The following is a 20,180-nucleotide window of genomic DNA, read 5'->3' as shown; positions in this document are numbered from 1 at the left end:
TTCCTCCCTTCTATCTTCCCTTCCTCCCTCCCTCCCGCCTTCTTCCTTCCTCCCTCCTTCTTCCTTCCACTTCTACCTTCCTTCCTTCCTCCCTCCTTCTTCCTTCCTCCCTTCTACCTTCCCTTCCTTCCTCCCTCTCTCCCTCCCCTCCTTCCTTCCCTTCTACCTTCCCTCCCTCCCTCCCTCCCGCCTTCTTCCTTCCTCCCTCCTTCTTCCTTCCTCCCTTCTACCTTCCTTCCTTCCTCCCTCCTTCTTCCTTCTCCCTCTCTCCCTCCCTCATTCTTCCTTCCTCCCTTCTACCTTCCCTTCCTTCCTTCGTCCCTCCCTCCTTCTTCCTTCCACCCTTCTACCTTCCCTTCCTCCCTCCCTCCCGCCTTCTTCCTTCCTCCCTCCTTCTTCCTTCCTCCCTTCTACCTTCCCTTCCTTCCTCCCTCCTTCTTCCTTCCTCCCTCTCTCCCTCCCTCATTCTTCCTTCCTCCCTTCTATCTTCCCTTCCTTCCTCCCTCCCTCCTTCCCTCCTTCCTTCCTTCCTTGCCTTGCAGCTCTCAAACATCTGCCCCTTATTCTATGATGTTCTTACGTTAGGCAAGTGTGGCCACCCCCGCTCTGTAGCCAAGCCCTTTGCCCGCTGTGTCGCACTGGCTCCCCAAGCCCACGCTGTAAACAAATCCATGCTTAACTCTTCCCATGCAGATGATAATTCATCATCTCCATTAATTAAAATGGCTCCCCGCCAACGAGACGGCAGACGCTTCCCCGAACAACGGAACTGATCAAAGCTTACAAACACAGGGAGGGCATAATGAATAAAATGTACGATTATCTTTGTCCTTTGTGGGCGAAGGTCCCTTTGTTCACTGCCTCTGAGCCGCAGGGCACATGGCGCGCATGAGAAAGTGTTGTGGGGGGGGGGGGGTCTGAAACTCTGTAACACCGACTGCAAGAAAGTCAGCCCTCTGCAGAAGAATGGAAGAGAATCGCCAGCCAGGCATTTCTCCCCCCCCCACCACCACCACACTTTCCCTCTCTCTCGAACAGCTGCTCAAAGCCTGCAAACTCCTCCCAGGGGAGATTCTCGGAGGCTGAATTAGACTTCATAACTCCTCCCCTGGAAAAGGGTGAGAAAGTTCACAGCAAAACGCCTGGGCCGCTGCTGCTGGGTTGCCTGGACTTCTTGGTGTCTCAAGCCACTGACAATTGAAAGAAGAAGAAGACTGTAGATTTATACCCCGCCCTTCTCTCTGAATCAGAGACGCAGAATGGCTTACAATCTCCTATATCTTCTCCCCCCACAACAGACACCCTGTGAGGTGGGTGGGGCTGAGAGGGCTCTCACAGCAGCTGCCCTTTCAAGGACAACTCCTGTGATAGCTATGGCTGACCCAAGGCCATTCCAGCAGCTGCAAGTGGAGGAGTGGGGAAACAAACTCCCAGGGAAGAGTCCGCGCACTTAACCACTACACCAAACTGGCTCTCCCTCTCTCCCCTCCTGTAACCTTCCAGGGGGAGTCTGCAGAACGTTGGGGGGGCGGGATGCTCACAGCTGCCAATCACAATGTGTTAGGGTTGCCAATCCCCGGAGGGGGGGGAGGGAGATGTCTGGGGGGGCACTCCATTATTCCCTATGGAGACCGATTCCCATAGGGCAGGGGTGGCGAACGGTAGCTCTCCAGATGTTTTTTTTGTCTACAACTCCCATCAGCCCCAGCCATTGGCCATGCTGGCTGGGGCTGATGGGAGTTGTAGGCAAAAAAAAAATATCTGGAGAACTACCATCGGCCACCCGGGCCATAGGGCAGGTGTGGCCAAACTCACTTACTGTGAGAGCCACGCAGAATAAATGCGCGATGTTTGAGAGCCACGAGACATGAACACCAGATGTTTGAGAGCTGCAGGGAAGGAAGGATCATGGGGAGGGAGAGGTGGAAAGAAAGCAAATTTAACTTTATATGCATTCTCCAAGCAGCTGACTGACTTGGCTTGGAGAAGTGATTAAACGGGACAAATGCCTTCTCCAAGCTGGCCGATGGGGCAGCAGGAGCTTTGAGAGCTACACAATACATGTGAAAGAGCCACATGTGGCTCCCGAGCCACAGTTTGGCCACCCCTGCCATAGGGCATAATGGAGAATTGATCTGCGGGTGTCTGAGGCTCTACAAGGGCTGTTTTTTGGAGCCGAGGCATGATATTTTCAGCATAGCATCCGATGCCTCTCCTTGAAAGACCCTCCAAGTTTCAAACAGATGGGACCAGGGGGTCCAATTCTATGAGCTCTAGAAGAAGGTGCCCCTATCCTTCATTATTTCCAAATGGAGGGAAGGTATTTAAAAAGTGTGCGGTCGCCGGTCCCATTAAAAGTGATGGCCAGACCTCCCTCTGGAGTTCAATCATGCTCGTCACACCCTTGCTCCTGACTCCACCCCCAAAGTCTCCTGGCTCCACCCACAAAGTCCCCAGATATTTCGTGAATTGGCCTTGGCAACCCTACAGCAAGCAGAGCACCTTCTCCGGTTGGGATCACAGCACAGGATTCCTACAGAGGACCGGCCCAAGATTCCTATTTGCACCGTCTTGCATAGGGAACACAGCCAAAGCCAATCCTGTTTCAAGAAGGCCTTTCAGGGGAGTTGGGGAGGGGTGTGTTCTCGGGGCTGGGGGGGGTGTCAGTGAAGAACATAAGAGAAGCCATGTTATATCAGGCCAATGGCCCATCCAGTCCAACACTCTGTGTCACATAAGAGCATAAGAGAAGCCATATTGGATCAGGCCAATGGCCCCTCCAGTCCAACTCTCTGTGTCACATAAGAACATAAGAGAAGCCCTGTTGGATCAGGCCAGTGGCCCCTCCAGTCCAACACTCTGTGTCACATAAGAACATAAGAGAAGCCCTGTTGGATCAGGCCAATGGCCCATCCAGTCCAACACTCCGTGTCACATAAGAACATAAGAGAAGCCATGTTGGATCAGGCCAATGGCCCCTCCAGTCCAACACTCTGTGTCACATAAGAACATAAGAGAAGCCCTGTTGGATCAGGCCAATGGCCCATCCAGTCCAACACTCTGTGTCACATAAGAACATAAGAGAAGCCCTGTTGGATCAGGCCAATGGCCCATCCAGTCCAACACTCCGTGTCACATAAGAACATAAGAGAAGCCATGATGGATCAGGCCAATGGCCCCTCCAGTCCAACACTCTGTGTCACATAAGAACATAAGAGAAGCCCTGTTGGATCAGGCCAATGGCCCATCCAGTCCAACACTCTGTGTCACGTAAGAACGTAAGAGAAGCCATGTTGGATCAGGCCAGTGGCCCATCCAGTCCAACACTCTGTGTCACATAAGAACATAAGAGAAGCCATGTTAGATCAGGCCAATGGCCCCTCCAGTCCAACACTGTGTGTCACACAGTGGCAAAAAAAAATTTTATATACACACACACTGTGGCTAATAGCCACTGATGGACCTCTGCTCCATATTTTTATCTAAACCCCTCTTGAAGGTGGCTATGCTGGTGGCCGTCACCACCTCCTGTGGCAGTGAATTCCACATGTTAATCACCCTTTGGGTGAAGAAGGACTTCCTTTTATCAGTTTTAACCTGTGCAAAATCAGTTTTAACCAGTGCAAAATGCTTCGCAGTTGATTGCAGGAATTGGTGGTGATTTCACCCTGAGAGTGGATCGGTCAACACCACCGCCCCCAGAGGTTTCCAGTTGCAGAGGGTTTAAAACAGGGGTGTCAAACTCATTTGTCACGAGGGCTGGATCTGACATAAATTAGAATTTGTTGGGCCGAACTATGCCAGGTTGGGCTGGGCCATGTGTGTGCCTATTTAAGATTAGGCAGCAGAGATATAAACTTTATAAAGGACACAGACAAACACAATTAAATATATATTTTTAAAAAACTTAAACTGGGCAAAGGAAGCTCTGACTCTTTCCTTCCTTCCCCAGGGAGCCTGTATAAGACTTTCGAGCCCGTATAAACCACTTCCGAGCCTGTATAAACCACGTAAACGGGGCTTTTTTTTGTCGCAGGAACTCCTCTGCATATCAGGCCACACACCTCTGATGTAGCCAATCCTCCAAGAGCTTACAGCAGGCCCTGTAAGAACAGCCCTGTAAGCTCTTGGAGGATTGGCTATGTCAGGGGGGCATGGCCCAATGCAAAGGAGTTCTTGCTACAAAAATAAAAGTCCTGGGCCGGAGGGTACTAAGCAGGCAGCAAAAAAGTTCTAATAGCTTGGCCCGTTTGAGATCTTGAAGGGGAACTCCAGCGACTGGGTTGGTTCTTCATTCAGATATTTCTTCTGTGTAGCTGCAGCACGTCCATTCCAGGGTTGCAAATTACAAAAAAGAAAAAAAAAAGTTTGCTTACAAAACTTCCCATATCCTCGTTCCCATGTGTAATGCATCTCCCCGAGGAACGTCTGGAAATTTACACCGTGAAGTCTGCCTGGACCAAAACATCTGTTGCTGACACGCCAACACCCCTGGCGGCAGTCGGTGGGCATCCCCGTTGCCAACACAAAAGCAAAACGCTTCTCTCTGACCTTCGAGGGAGGGCTCAAAATAGCTTCTAGCTGAAGAGAAGAATCAACCTCATCCCTGGAAGCAAAGTTTCTTTCTCCTCTTTAAAAGAAAGACAGATTTCTAAGCAGGAAAAATTTGTGGACAGTAGCACTGGTCCGAATTAAAAAAAAAAAATACCACCACCACCACAAACTACACATCTTTTCTTCTGTACACATGTGCTGCCAAGTTGAAACTGACTTCTGGTGACCCCAGCAAGGGGCTTCCACGGAGAGTGAGAAGCAGAGGTGGTTGGCCATTGCCTTCTTCTGTGGAGTCTTCCTTGGTGGTCTCCCATCTAAGACTTATGGTGACCCCAGCAAGGGGCTTCCAAGGCAAGTGAGAAGCAGAGGTGGTTAGCCACTGCCTTCCTCTACAGAGTCTTCCTTGGTGGCCTCCCATCCAAGACTTATGGTGACCCTAGCAAGGGGCTTCCACAGCAAGTGAGAAGCAGAGGTGGTTAGCCACTGCCTTCCTCCGCAGAGTCTTCCTTGATGGTCTCCCATTCAACACTTATGGTGACCCCAGCAAGGGGCTTCCAAGGCAAGTGAGAAGCAGAGGTGGTTAGCCACTGCCTTCCCCTGAAGAGTCTTCCTTGGTGGTCTCCCATCCAAGACTTATGGTGACCCCAGCAAGGGGCTTCCAAGGTGAGTGAGAAGCAGAGGTGGTTAGCCATTGCCTTCTTCTGTGGAGTCTTTCTTGGTGGTCTCCCATCTAAGACTTATGGCGACCCCAGCAAAGGGCTCCCAAGGCAAGTGAGAAGCAGAGATGGTTGGCCATTGCCTTCTTCTGTGGAGTCTTCCTTGGTGGTCTCCCATCCAAGACTTATGGCGACCCCAGCAAGGGCCTTCCAAGGCGAGTGAGAAGCAGAGGTGGTTAGCCATTGCCTTCCTCTACAGAGTCTTCCTTGGTGGTCTCCCATCCAAGACTTATGGTGACCCCAGCAAGGGGCTTCCAAGGTGAGTGAGAAGCAGAGGTGGTTAGCCATTGCCTTCTTCTGTGGAGTCTTTCTTGGTGGTCTCCCATCTAAGACTTATGGCGACCCCAGCAAGGGGCTTCCACAGCAAGTGAGAAGCAGAGGTGGTTAGCCACTGCCTTCCTCTACAGAGTCTTCCTTGGTGGCCTCCCATCCAAGACTTATGGTGACCCTAGCAAGGGGCTTCCACAGCAAGTGAGAAGCAGAGGTGGTTAGCCACTGCCTTCCTCCGCAGAGTCTTCCTTGATGGTCTCCCATTCAACACTTATGGTGACCCCAGCAAGGGGCTTCCAAGGCAAGTGAGAAGCAGAGGTGGTTAGCCACTGCCTTCCCCTGAAGAGTCTTCCTTGGTGGTCTCCCATCCAAGACTTATGGTGACCCCAGCAAGGGGCTTCCAAGGTGAGTGAGAAGCAGAGGTGGTTAGCCATTGCCTTCTTCTGTGGAGTCTTTCTTGGTGGTCTCCCATCTAAGACTTATGGCGACCCCAGCAAAGGGCTCCCAAGGCAAGTGAGAAGCAGAGATGGTTGGCCATTGCCTTCTTCTGTGGAGTCTTCCTTGGTGGTCTCCCATCCAAGACTTATGGCGACCCCAGCAAGGGCCTTCCAAGGCGAGTGAGAAGCAGAGGTGGTTAGCCATTGCCTTCCTCTACAGAGTCTTCCTTGGTGGTCTCCCATCCAAGACTTATGGTGACCCCAGCAAGGGGCTTCCAAGGCGAGTGAGAAGCAGAGGTGGTTGGCTATTGCCTTCTTCTGTGGAGTCTTTCTTGGTGGTCTCCCATCTAAGACTTATGGCGACCCCAGCAAGGGGCTCCCAAGGCAAGTGAGAAGCAGAGGTGGTTGGCCATTGCCTTCCTCTACAGAGTCTTCCTTGGTGGTCCCCTATCCAAGACTTTTAGCAACCCCAGAAAGGGGCTTCCAAGGCAAGTGAGAAGCAGAGGTGGTTGCCCATTGCCTACCTCTACAATGTCTTACTTGGTGGTCTCCCATTCTTGCTTAGCTTTCAACTGACGGTGACCCCAGCAAGGGGCTTTCAAGGCCAGTGAGGTGGTTGGCCAGTGTGTTCCTCCACAAAGCCCGTGTACAATGGTTAAAGTGTCAGGCTAGGATCTGGGAGACCCAGGTTTCAAATCCCTGTTCTACCATGGAAGCTCACTGGGTGACCTTGGGCCAGTCACAAACTCTCAGACAAATCTACCACAAAGGGCTGTTGTGAAGATAAAACGGGAGAGTAGAGAATGAGGTGAGCTGCTTTGGGGGGAAAGGAGAAGTATAAATGAAAATGGACTCCCATCCAAGTATTGACCTCGCTCGGCTTGCAAGATTGGGCTATAAGAACATAAGAACATAAGAGAAGCCATGTTAGATCAGGCCAATGGCCCATCCAGTCCAACATTCTGTGTCACACAGCGGCCAAATATATATATATATATATACACACACACACACACACACACACACTGTGGCTAATAGCCACTGATGGACCTCTGCTCCATATTTTTATCTAACCCCTTCTTGAAGGTGGCTATGCTTGTGGACGCCACCACCTCCTGTGGCAGTGAATTCCACATGTTAATCACCCTTTGGGTGAAGAAGGACTTCCTTTTATCCGTTTTAACCTGTCTGCTCAGCAATTTCATCGAATGCCCACGAGTTCTTGTATTGTGAGAAAGGGAGAAAAGTACTTCTTTCTCTACTTTCTCCATCCCATGCATTATCTTGTAAACTTCTATCATGTCACCCCTCAGTCGACGTTTCTCCAAGCTAAAGAGCCCTAAGCGTTTCAACCATTCTTCATAGGGAAGGTGTTCCAGCCCTTTAATCATTTTAGTTGCCCTTTTCTGAACTTTCTCCAATGCTATAATATCCTTTTTGAGGTGCGGCGACCAGAACTGCACACAGTACTCCAAATGAGACCGCACCATCGATTTATCATGCCACCTTCCAATATCTTTTATCAGGACCAACCAAACTGACAGCAAGCTGCATGAGGCTTTTGGGTCCTCCCAGATTCTTCCTCAGGAAGCAAATAAATAAGCAATTAAATCAGCCTGCGCGGCTCCTCAAGAGGCACATGTGAGAAAGGTCCAAGCCACGACTCTGTCCTACACGCTGCTGGTGTGACAAGTGGAAGCATCACTGACTCCCCACCCCCCATGACTTTGGACTTCAGCTTTACTGGGATAATTCCCTAACCAGCCCTGTAAGTCCACAGGTTCAACCGGCAGGTGGCAAAGGAGAAGAAATTGCTTCGCTTAACGCAAGGCTGGAATTCTAGCAGGGTGGGATTTCTTTGCATATTAGGCCACACACCCCTGATGTAGCCAATCCTCCAAGAGCTTACCAAAAAAGAGCCTTGTAAGCTCTCGGAGGATTGGCTACATCGGGGGGGTTTGGCCTAATATGCAAAGGAGCTCCTGCTAGAATTCCACCCCTTAATGTCAAAAATGGAAAGGGTTTCCCCAATGGACGCCATTTATTGCCCTTAAGAGTTCTGGAAATGAAGGAAGCAGGAAAGGCGATCCAGCAGGGTTCTTCAAACGTTCTTAAAGTGAATCAGCATTTTTATAGCTTTATATAGAAGATGACAGGATAGAAGGGAAGTGGATGAGAGAAAGCGACTTCCCAACAACCAGATAGCTAGCTCATGGCAGATTTAAACTGAGTATTTCCCAGTGTCCCACTTCTTGCCCACCATGACACAGCATGGATTCACTTAAAAATGCTGATTCACTTTAAGAACGTTTGAAGAACCCTGCTGGATCCCCTTTCCTGCTTCCTTCATTTCCAGAACTCTTAAGGGCAATAAATGGTGCCCACTGGGGAAACCCTTTCCATTTTTGACATTAAGGGGTGGAATTCTAGCAGGAGCTCCTTTGCATATTAGGCCAAACCCCCCTGATGTAGCCAATCCTCCAAGAGCTTACAAGGCTCTTTTTTTGTAAGCTCTTGGAGGATTGGCTACATCAGGGGTGTGTGGCCTAATATGCATTTTTTATAGCTTTATATAGAAGATGACAGGATAGAAGGGAAGTGGATGAGAGAAAGCAACTTCCCAACAACCAGCTAGCTAGCTCATGGCAGATTTAAACTGAGTATTTCCCAGTGTCCCACTTCTTGCCCACCATGACACAGCATGGATTTGACACCTAGAAAACAATTCACTCTCCCTGAGTACCGCTGTGCATCCACAGCGTTCCAACGTATTTCTCTTTTAGAACAGCGTATCAGAATAATGTGGGGGGTTTTTTGGTGTTCACGTGCTCAAACAAGGGATGTGGGCAGTTTGTCCCATTACATATACTAACCCACCTTCCGCTATGTTTTAATGCACCCTGTTTTTCTAAGGGCTTATATATGGTTTTTTTTTTTTCTTTTAAAACAGTATATCAGAATATTTGGGCTTTTTTGTTTTTTGGTATTGACATACTCAAATGGGGGATATTGGCTGTTTGTCTTATTGCATATACCAATCCATCCTCCACTGCATTTTAATGTCTTCTTCTTTTTTTTTCTAATGGCAAACTATAACGGACGGTTATAACCTCTTGAGAAACCATGCCCTCTGTTTAAACTAACAAAGCCAGAATGTTACCTAGATTTACGGCGCTTCACACCTACGACAGCAGTCTGCTTTTTATCACCCGCCGGCGTTGTTTCGGCTCTGCTTGGCTCTAACGCTAACAAACACAGATCCCTATTTGTGATTCTTTTCATCGGCTAAAAAAACATTCCCACGATTCTACGAACCAACTCCCTGCCCACTTATACGATGGACGGCTGCTCGCCGTTCCCGTTTTGTCTGATGAAGTCTGCTTACGAGCACACGAAAGCTGACATTCTGAATAAAACTTAGTTGGTCTTAAAGGTGAAACTTGACTCCTGCTTTGTACTATTGCTTCAGACCAACACGGCTGCCTACTGGAATCTAATTCAGTACCCAGTTACCTCTCTCTCTCTCTCTCTCTCTCTCTCTCTCTCAACCAGCAGGGGTAGTTATACCATTAGTTGTCTACATCTTCTGGATATTTTGTTTTTCAAAAAAACAACAGCCACCAGGACAACCTCTCATTCCAATGGCTGACCTTTCACGACACTCAGGATGGCTTCGGGGCTGTGGCGTCTTCCTGCCCAGTTGCTCCCCACGCACCAGTAGGCCCCCGCGTCCCTCTCCTGCACGTCTATGATCTGGAGGACCCCGTTTGGGAGAATAATGAACCTGCAGCAAAGCAAAGGACATCAGGAAATCAGACGAGCTGCTCAGAGGCAAAGCGCTAGGGCAGGGGTGTCGAACACATTAGGGGAGGGACGGTGGCTCAGTGGTAGAGCCTCTGCTTGGTAAGCAGAAGGTCCCGGGTGTATCAAAATGTCATGCCAGGTAGCGGGCATATAAACTTTATAAAAGGCACAGACACAATTAAAGACTTTTCCAACTTGAAATAAAACATGCTTAAAATATTAGCACCCTTGTAATATTTTCTTTTACAGTCTCTGATAAATGTCACCTCTTGCTACGAATTATCGCATCAAAAGCTGCCGACAATGTTTGTGGTGTACGAATCTTGAATATGTGCTGGCCAGGTGTGCACATCTGTAAGTTGCAAACCTACTTTTAATTCACTGACATTCGTTACAGACATCTCATGGTCAATGCTTTGAGCCTAAGACCCAGGAGAACATGAAGCAGCTGGGCACTGTGAGCTTTTGTATAGAAGTGAAGCACCATGGCACAGACTGAGGGTTATGTGCTTGTCTACAAAACTATAATTTCCCCCAGAAAAATGACTACAACTAAAAAAAAAATACAACTTCCTCCCCAAAAAAACAACTACAAGAACAGAGAGACAGCCATGTACAGTGGTCAGTGTCAGCCTACTACCTGGGAAGTCTAAATTCAAGACCCCCAATCAAAGGAAAATGTGAAAGAAAAAAATAAGGGAAATTTGCTGGGTAAACCTGGGGTGGAACACACACTCAGCCTAATTTTGATATTTCTCTTCTAAATAGTTCACATGCTTTCCTGTTGAGAAAGACTGGAGGGCAGGAGTACAGTGAAAAAGAGGAGGGGAGCCCAGTTACAAGCCCAGCAAATCTCTCTCTCTCTCTGTAGCAAGGCAAAAAGCTCATACCTTCACTGAAACGTTGCTAGTCTTAAAAACGCTCTTTGTAGCTCTCCTGATGGTGGGGGCTGGGCAAAGGAAGCTCTGGCTCTTTCTTTCCTTCCCTGGGGCACGAGGAGGGGGAGGAGCCTCAGCCATTCATTGCAAGGAAGAGAGGCTTGCCTCAGGTAGCTCTGCAGGGTGCTGAATTGAGCCTGTCAAACTTAATCACCCAGCAGAGCTATAGAGCCAAACTCCCTCATTGGCTGAGGCTGCTACTTCCTCCTCCCCACTTCGGGAAAAGGGAGGGGGGAGAGGGAAAGGCTGCTTCGCTGCTCTGGCCCGTCCAGGGAGAAACACAAAATGGTGACCGAAAAAAGCAGGCAAGGGTAGATGAAGCAGATGGCTGCCAGCTGCTGGAGGGCCTGATCGGAGCCCTCTGCGGGCCTGATCCAGCCTGCGGGCCATATGTTTGACACCCCTGCGCTAGGGTGATCAGACCAACGCACAGTTTCAGGGACATCCCTAGCCTCTCGGAGCCCTAGCCAACCTTGGCGGTCTCCAATCCAAGCACTGACCACAGCTGACCCTGCAATGCTTCCGGGATCTGGGCCACTACCAGGGGTCATTTCGTAGAAAAAGAGGTGCCAGAGCTCATGAGCACAACTTATTTGCACATGCCACACACCCCTGACATCATCGGAAGGTGGACTAAATTAGATCAGCTCAGCATCTACCTTAGAATGCTTTTTGAATTATAATAGCCATCAGGGCTTTTTTTTTTGTAGCAGGAACTCCTTTGCATGAGGCCACACCCCCTGATAGAGCCAATCCTCCTGGCGCTTACAATAGGCCCTGTAAGAAGAGCCGTGTAAGCTCTTGGAGGATTGGCTACATCAGGGGTGTGTGGCCTAATATGCAAAGGAGCTCTTGCTAGAATTCCGTCCCTGGGCTGCACACCCCTGATGTAGCCAATCCTCCTGCAGCTTACAGCAGGCCCTGTAAGAAGAGCCCTGTAAGCTCTTGGAGGATTGGCTACATCAGGGGTGTGTGGCCTAATATGCAAAGGAGCTCTTGCTAGAATTTCGTCCCTGGGCCGCACACCCCTGATGTAGCCAATCCTCCTGCAGCTTACAGCAGGCCCTGTAAGAAGAGCCCTGTAAGAAGAGCCCTGTAAGCTCTTGGAGGATTGGCTACATCAGGGTGTGTGGCCTAATATGCAAAGGAGCTCTTGCTAGAATTCCGTCCCTGGGCCGCACACCCCTGATGTAGCCAATCCTCCTGCAGCTTACAGCAGGCCCTGTAAGAAGAGCCCTGTAAGCTCTTGGAGGATTGGCTACATCAGGGGTGTATGGCCTAATATGCAAAGGAGTTCCTGCTACAACAAAAACCCCAATTGCCATAATAAAACCTTACTCCCGTCATACTTTTAAAATTACTTTCTCCTACGTGGCCACAGTGGCAGGATGAAGATTTTATATGCTTCGGTTAGTTTTTGTGGGGGGAAATATTAGAAAGTTTGTCAAACAAAGTTCAACAACATTCTCACAGGGGGTTTAAACAATGGAGTCCAGAAGCAAGTAGGGGGTTTTTTTTGGGGGGGGGAGGGTAAGAAAGAAAGAGCACAATAAAAATTAGAGATTCTGGAGCTTCGCCCCTGTGAGCTCCTGCCCAAACTAAGGTCACTAATCAAGGGTGTCGAACTCATTTGTTATGAGGGCCGGATCTGACATAAATGAGACCTTGTCGGGCCGGGCCGTGTGTGTAGCTATTTCAAATTAGGTAGCAGAGATATAAACTTTACAGACAAACACAAAAACTAAAACATGCTTAACACATTAGCACTCATAGATCTTAAAGGTGCTTTCTTTGTATTTCTCCCATGGGATTGAGGGAACTGGGCAAAGGAAGCTCTGGCTCTTTCCTTCCTTCCCCAGGGGACCAGGAGAGGGAGGAGCCTCAGCCAATAGAAGGAAGGGAGGCTTGGCTCAGTAGCTCTGCTGCGGGATTGAGAGAGCCTGGCAAAGCAAGTCATCCCTCTCTCCCTTCCCAAGGAAGGAGCGTCAGCCAACGGAGAAAACAGAGGCTTGGCTCTGTCGCTGCTGCGTGATTGAGCAAGCCTGGCAAAGCAAGCCGTGATGCAGAAGGAAGCAAGAGAGGGGGAGAAGGAAGCAGATGACAACCAGTTGCTTGGGGGCCTGATAGGAGCCCTCTGGGGGCCCGATTCGGCACCCGGGCCACATGTCTGACACCCCTGGTCTATATGGATAAAACAGAGGGTAACAAAACTGCAAGGACTGCAAAACATGAGAAATAACACACCTGTAATGTCTCAAAATTCCTCTCCTGCCCATGGAACATATAAAGTTCTCCCTTTTGACTAGCAGTTTTATCACGACCTGAGATCCAATACTTGGATCTTTTTCACTTGGTCTTTTTCACTCGGACTGCCCAAATAATCTGTAACATTTTCACTTTTTGCCATGTTCCTCCTACCTGTCTCGTTCAGTCCTCTTAATTCTTTCCCAAACAGAACAGCTCAGCCCCCCCCCCCGCCCCGAGAACATCTGGGAACACAGAGATCTGAGCTAAACCCTTCCTCGAAACGGACAGAAGCGAGGATTAGGACTCGCTTGTTACACAGAAAGCAACTGCCAAGCGGCTGATTTCACAAGATCTGGAATGGCGGAAAATTAACAGGCGAGTGCCCTTTTCTGAAACACGCTGCCGCAGCTGCCCTCCAGTTTCTAAATGCTTCGCTTCTTCTCTCCCCAAGCACAGGCAGAAGGAACTGTTGATTTCTCATCAGCTGTCTTTAGGTAGCAACTAACTTGTCCATTGGGACCCAATCCCAATCCTGATGCAGACAGTACAGAGAGTGCATTTGTCAGGGTATTTCAGCAGGCTTTTGCATCTGTTTAGAGAACAGGACTGGCTTGCTCCTAAACTATAGACCAGGGGTGGCCAAACTGTGGCTCAGAAGCAATGTTCCCTCTAAGCTGCAGCGCCTTGTGAGCAAAAATTCTACATTGTGAGCGACTGGCATTAAAGTGGTGAGCTCCTGCATTAATTAGTGTGCTCTGGGGTCATCCTTCCTGAGCTAAGACAAAAATGTGTGAGCTGGAGGATAAAATCTGTGAGCTAGCTCACACTAACTCAACTTAGAGGGAACACTGAACATGTGGCTCTTTCACACATATTGTGTAGCTCATGAAGCCGCCCGTCCTACCCCATTGGCTGGCTTGGAGAATGCATTTAAAGTTACAGTTGCTTTCTTTCCACCTCCCCCTTCCCCTATTTGCTTTCCTTCCTTCTTTCTCAAACATCTGATGTTCACGTCTTGTGGCTCTCAAACATCTGACATTTATTCTATGTGGCTCTTTCATTAAGGAAGTTTGGCCACCCCTGGTATAGACTTAAGTGGCAATGAGAGCATTTTGCCGTCGATAAGGAATGGCTTGCTCAGCACTGGCAAGTGAGAGTTGGCAAGGTAGGTGGCGGTCTAGGGCGCCAACTCACCGTGGGGGGCACCCCCTCCTTGCTTGCGTCCTTCCTTTGTTCCGCTTGGAGTGAAGGAAGAACAAGGCAAAGTGGGCAGGCGGCTGGGCAGGAGGTGAGCCACCGCAATGATGTCACTTTCAGTTGGAGTAAGGGGGTGGGGCAGCAGAGCAGGGTTCTGCTTGGGGTGGTAGAACCCCTAGTGCTGCGGCTGGGCTTGCTCCTAATAAAAATCGCAGAGAGCATTCAGCCAGCAAAATCCAGAAGGCTTGTGAATCTGGCAAGAGAAGGGGCTCAGGACTGGCTTGTTCCTAAATGAATACATGAACCGAGAGCATTTTGCCCTCAAAAGGAACGGCTTGCTCCTAAGATAAATATTGTAGAGAGCATTCGGCCAGCAAAATCCAGAAGGCTTGTGCATCTGGTAAGAGAAGGGGTTCAGGACTGGCTTGCTCCTAAATGAATACATGAACCGAGGGCATTTTGCCCTCAAAAGGAATGGCTTGCTCCTAAGATAAATATTGTAGAGAGCATTCAGCCAGCAAAATCCAGAAGGCTTGTGCATCTGGTAAGAAAAGAGGTTCAGGACTGGCTTGCTCCTAAATGAACACATGAACTGAGAGCATTTTTCCCTCAAAAGGAACGGCTTGCACTAATATAAATATTGTAGAGAGCATTTGGCCAGTAAAATCCAGAAGGCTTTTTTTGTATCTGGTTAGAGAGGAAGTTCAGAACTGGCTTAAGCTCCTAATATAAATATAAACCCTTAAGTAGCACTGAGAGGATGAGAGATTTGGAAGAAAATAAAGATCTTGCAAAGAGCATTAACACTGAATTGTAACAAGAGGCTGATAATAACACTGAATTGCAACAAGAGGCTGATAACCCTGAAGGAAATAGGAATACTCCTGAGAAAGCTTTCTGACGAAATGAGCCTATATCCAGATGTTCATTGGACGGACCTTTCTTGTAATATCGTATTTTTGTGCTTCTTTATAAGGTGTACAATATGACTCTTAAAAAGATCTTACTAAACGATGTCAGCCATTACATCACGGTGGGGAGTTTTTTGTATTGCCTGTAATTTGAACGGTGATTGTTGGTAACACACACACACACTCCTCCAGTTCACAGCATCCAGACTTCCCAGGAGTCTCTAGACTCCAAGCCTCTGCCAACACAGTGATTCTGTTAGAGACAGATCTGATCCCGGGTCTCCCAGAGCTGTCTGTAGGGGTTCTGTAGCACTGCTCTATCCTGTGAAAATGATTGGCTGAGTTACCCTTATGTCACAGAAGTGCCCCTGGCTGCCATTGGCCAAGGTGCTCGGACCCTGCAGAGGCCACCAGAAGGGCTTAAGGAAGAAAGGCTAGAAACAGCAGGCAATGAGGAAGATGGGTGGTGGGAGGGGGGGGTTTAAAACGTTCCTAAGGGCTGGGGGGGGAGGGCTAAGCCAGGGAGACAGGAAGAGGCAAGAGTCCTGAGGACAAAAGGGCACTGGTGTGGAAAAGCACTTGAGAGGGGGAAAGACCTGGAAGGAAAGAGAGCAGCAGAGATACATAAGGCTGGAGTTGCCATACTGAGTTAAAGCAATTATTTTATATTTTACAGCTGCAAACTTTTTTTAACAGATTACTTTTCCTGGAAACCACCTGGAACTAAATTTATACTAAATAGTGGGAGGGACGGTGGCTCAGTGGTAGAGCATCTGCTTGGTAAGCTGAAGGTCCCAGGTTCAATCCCCGGCATCTCCAACTAGAAAGGGTCCAGGCAAGGAGGTGTGAAAAACCTCAGCTGGAGACCCTGGGAGAGCCGCTGCCAGTCTGAGTAGACAATGTTGACTTTGATGGACCGAGGGTCTGATTCATTATAAGGCAGCTTCAGATGTTCATACGTTCAAATTTGCTTGAGGGTGCAGGTTTATAAAATAAATAAAACAGATCTCTCGGCCTAGCGCATTTTTATCCCATGTTTCCTCCCAGCGGCTCAAGACGGCCATATCCCTGGCTCTCCCTTTCTCCATTTTACACACACATCAACCCTGTGAGGTAGGCGAGGCCAAGAGACTCTGACTGGATCCGTATCCCGAGTGTAACCAACATACCTGGGCTCTAAAGGGACAGGCGTGTGGTCTTTCTCCCAGGCAACTTCCGGAGCCGGCAGCCCCTCAATCCGACACTCGAAACGGGCCACGCCGTTCTCTTCCACTGTCTGGGACTCTGGTTGTTGAAAAAATGGAGACAACGCTGGGGAAGTGGGAGGCCAAAAGGGATCGTTGAGGCAGGGGAAGGAGGAGGAGAGAGAAAAGAAAATTGAGTTCCTTAGCTCAGATGTAGAGTCCACATCATTCCAGAAGAAGATATTGGATTTATATCCTGCCCTCCGCTCTGAATTTCAGAGTCTCAGAGTGGCTCACAATCTCCTTTATCTTCCTCCCCAACAACAGACACCCTGTGAGGTGGGTGGGGCTGAGAGAGCTCTGACAGAAGCTACTCCTTCAAGGACAACTCTGCAAGAGCTATGGCTGACCCAAGGCCATTCCAACAGATGCAAGTGGAGGAGTGGGGAATCAAGCTCGGTTCTCCTAGATAAGAGTCTGCACACTTAACCACTCCATTAAACTGGCTCCCTTTACTACACCAAACTCTTGTGCATTTTCAGTTGGGTTGCCATGATGGTCTGAAGTGGCAGAACAAAAAGCCTGAGTCCTGCGGCATCTTTAAATACCAGAAAGAGGGGTTTATTTTCAAATGTGGTGGACATGCCCCCAAATCTCCCTTTTTTTGGTCTCGAGTCATCACTGACATTTATTTTATTACAGGTATCCGGGTCCCACAATCCCCTAAAATTTGCCTTCTCAATTTCTGTGAGGAGATTAAGATATCTGAGCAGAAGAAGGAGTTGATATCCTCGTTACTAACTGCAGCAAAGTTTGCAATAGCAGTAAATCGGAGGTTAAATATACCTCCCTCGTTGGTTGTCTGGCTGAGTAAGTGCTGGTAGTATTTTATCTTGGATGAAATTGCTCCCAATCTGGGTGATAGGAGGAGACCAGGTCGCAAGAATGCTGTTCTTAAGTGGTCCCCTTTTCTAGATTATTTTCTTTGTGGTATTTTTGGACTGGGCGCATCTAATTCCAGTTTATTGGTTAGGCATTAATCAATCAATCACCTTTTATTTGTATCCCGCCCTCCCCGCCAAAGCAGGCTCAGGGCGGCTAACAACAAAATTCAATATATAATAATATATTATATATATCAATATATCAATAATATATCAATATTAATAAGTACCAATTATTTTTAACTTATATTAACATGTAACCATCTGTTTGTAAACTGTCATTTTGGGCTTTGTACATTTGTTATCTTGTATATGATTTCTGAAATAAAATTATCCTGAACTTAAAAAAAAAAAGGGGGGGCAATGAAGTTTTAAAGTCTTAAAGGTGCCACTGGACTCAACCTTCGTTCTCCTTGTGTTCTGCACGGGACAGCCGTTGAGGGTTTCTTTGGAAGCACACTTAAACATAAAAATCAATCCCATTCTTGCAAGCCAGCTGAAGGCAGCTTCATCACAAAACCCTTCAGAGTATAAGGCAAGAACGCTACAGTGCAACTCAAGAGAGCCAGTTTAGTGTAGTGGTTAAGTGTGCGGACTCTTATCTGGGAGAACCAGTTTTGATTCCCCACTCCTCCACTTGCACCTGCTGGAATGGCCTTGGGTCAGCCAGAGCTCCGGCAGAGGTTGTCCTTGAAAGGGCAGCTTTTGTGAGAGCTCTCTCAGCTCCACCCACCTCACAGGGTGTCTGTTGTGGGGGAGGAAGATAAAGGAGATTGTGAGCCGCTCTGAGACTCTGAGATTCGGAGTGGAGGGTGGGATATAAATCCAATATCATCATCGTCATTGTAAAAGAGAACCCCAAACAGCCAAATCACCAGGTGTTCACAATGGGAAATTCAACCATCTATTTATGGTGACCAGTAAGGGAGTCTGCCAGACCTCAGCAGATCTCAGAAGCTTAAGCCGGGTCGGCCACAGTTACGATTCGGATGGGAGACCACCAAGGAAGCCCAGGGTCGCTACGTAGAGGCAGGCAATGGCAAACCGCCTCTGAACATCTCTTGTCGTGAAAACTCTCTGGGGTTACCATCAGGGGTGGGATTCTAGCAGGAGCTCCTTTGCCTATTAGGCCGCACACCCCTGATGTAGCCGATCCTCCAAGAGCTTACAGGGCTCTTCTTACAGGGCCTGCTGTAAGCTGCAGGAGGATTGGCTACATCAGAGGGTGTGGCCTAACAGGCAAAGGAGCTCCTACTAGAATTCCACCCCTGGTTACCAAGAGGAACCTGATGGCCCACCCCGCCCTTTCCCAACTTCTTATGTGCTTTTGGGTGGGGGGTGGCTTGCTGGCCTTTTGACGGTGGGGGGTGGCGGCCAAGGACAGCCCCAGGTGAGCGAGGCCTGCTTGGGCTGGCTGGATCTCTAGCCAGCCCAAGCAGGCTTCGCTCGCCCAGGGCTCTCCTTTCTTGTGTCAGGTTGCTTTTGGCTGGCGGGAGGGCGGCATATGCTAATGAGCTATGCGAATGAGCTCCATCACCTATTTTTCTACAGAATGACCCCAGAGCGGATCAAGCTAAACACTCATTCGAACGAGGGAGGAGGTCGAGCTAAATACTCACTCGAGGCACGAAGCAGAACCGTTTGGCTAGCAACAGAGCCGAGCGATCTGTGGGAGACGCAGGAGTAATTCCCCTCCACGCTGGACCCTCTAAGAGAGCTGCCCTCCTCCAAGGCCGCCTGGGACGCTGATATGAACAGAGATCCATTGGGCAGGACTCGAAGGCTCTCCTCTTCCGCCACCCGAAGCCCGTTCTTCATCCAGGTGACGCCGAGGAGCTGCTCGACAGGAGGCGGGTTGCAGTCCAACACGAGGGTTTGATTTGGCTGCAGCGTCACTTGGCCAGGGCTGACGCCGCAACTCAGCTCCAGAGAAAGTCCCGGAGATGGGCTCCCTGCAGCAAAAACAGATCGGCTGGTTAAAGAGATCAAACTGTAGACTTTGAGGAAGGAGACCTGGCTAAGTTCTCAGAGCTGGAGATACTTTGCAAGAACATAAGAGAAGCCATGTTGGATCAGGCCAACGGCCCATCCAATCCAACACTCTGTGTCACACAGTGGCAAAAATTTTTATATATACACACACACTGTGGCTAATAGCCACTGATGGACCTGTGCTCCATATTTTTATCTAAACCCCTCTCGAAGGTGGCTATACTTGTGGCCGCCACCACCTCCTGTGGCAGTGAATTCCACATGTTAATCACCCTTTGGGTGAAGAAGTACTTCCTTTTATCCGTTTTAACCTGTCTGCTCAGCAATTTCATCGAATGCCCACGAGTTCTTGTATTGTGAGAAAGGGAGAAAAGTACTTCTTTCTCTACTTTCTCCATCCCATGCATTATCTTGTAAACCTCTATCATGTGACCCCGCAGTCGACGTTTCTCCAAGCTAAAGAGTCCCAAGCGTTTCAACCTTTCTTCATAGGGAAAGTGCTCCCTTTGGAAGACATCTTCTCCCCTCCAAAAGCTTTGCAAGACCTCAGCTTGCCCACAGGGCTACGCTAAACTTTGCCAGTTTGGAGGTAGAAGACAACACGATATAGCTGCTGGGATAGAAGAGAGAAGATGTGACAACTGAGGCCTTTTACAGGGCAGCCAGAAAGGGATCTACATGTCACAGGGCTTTTTTGGTAGCAGGAATTCCCTTTGCATATTAGACCACACCCTCCTGATGTAGCTAAAACTCCAAGAGCTCACAGTAGGCTCTGTACTAAGAGCCCTGTAAGCTCTTGGAGGATTGGCTACATCAGGGGGGAGTGGCCTACTATGCAAAGGAGTTCCTACTACCAAAAAAAACCCCTTCTTTATGCACACCCAGGTATATTTTCTTTTTTTTCTTGAAACTTCTTATTTTTAATAATAATACAACCGTACACAGATACACAGGAACATAGGATACATTAAAAAAAAACAAAAATG

General features: G+C 48.8%; 1 protein-coding gene across 1 annotated transcript in view; it reads right to left on the bottom strand.

Annotated features, from left to right (window-relative positions):
• IGDCC4 (immunoglobulin superfamily DCC subclass member 4) overlaps nt 1-20,180 on the bottom strand; it is an 82,911-nt gene that overhangs the window by 62,218 nt on the left and 513 nt on the right. The window contains 3 exon segments of the mRNA XM_060260364.1: nt 9,628-9,761; nt 16,244-16,385; nt 18,822-19,154. Of these exon segments, the coding sequence (XP_060116347.1) occupies nt 9,628-9,761; nt 16,244-16,385; nt 18,822-19,154 (609 nt within the window).

This window comes from Heteronotia binoei, chromosome 19 (genome assembly GCF_032191835.1).
Source record: "Heteronotia binoei isolate CCM8104 ecotype False Entrance Well chromosome 19, APGP_CSIRO_Hbin_v1, whole genome shotgun sequence".
Taxonomy (NCBI): Eukaryota; Metazoa; Chordata; class Lepidosauria; order Squamata; family Gekkonidae; genus Heteronotia; species Heteronotia binoei.
Note: the sequence above shows the minus strand (reverse complement) of the source record. Positions and strands in the feature narration are given on the sequence as shown.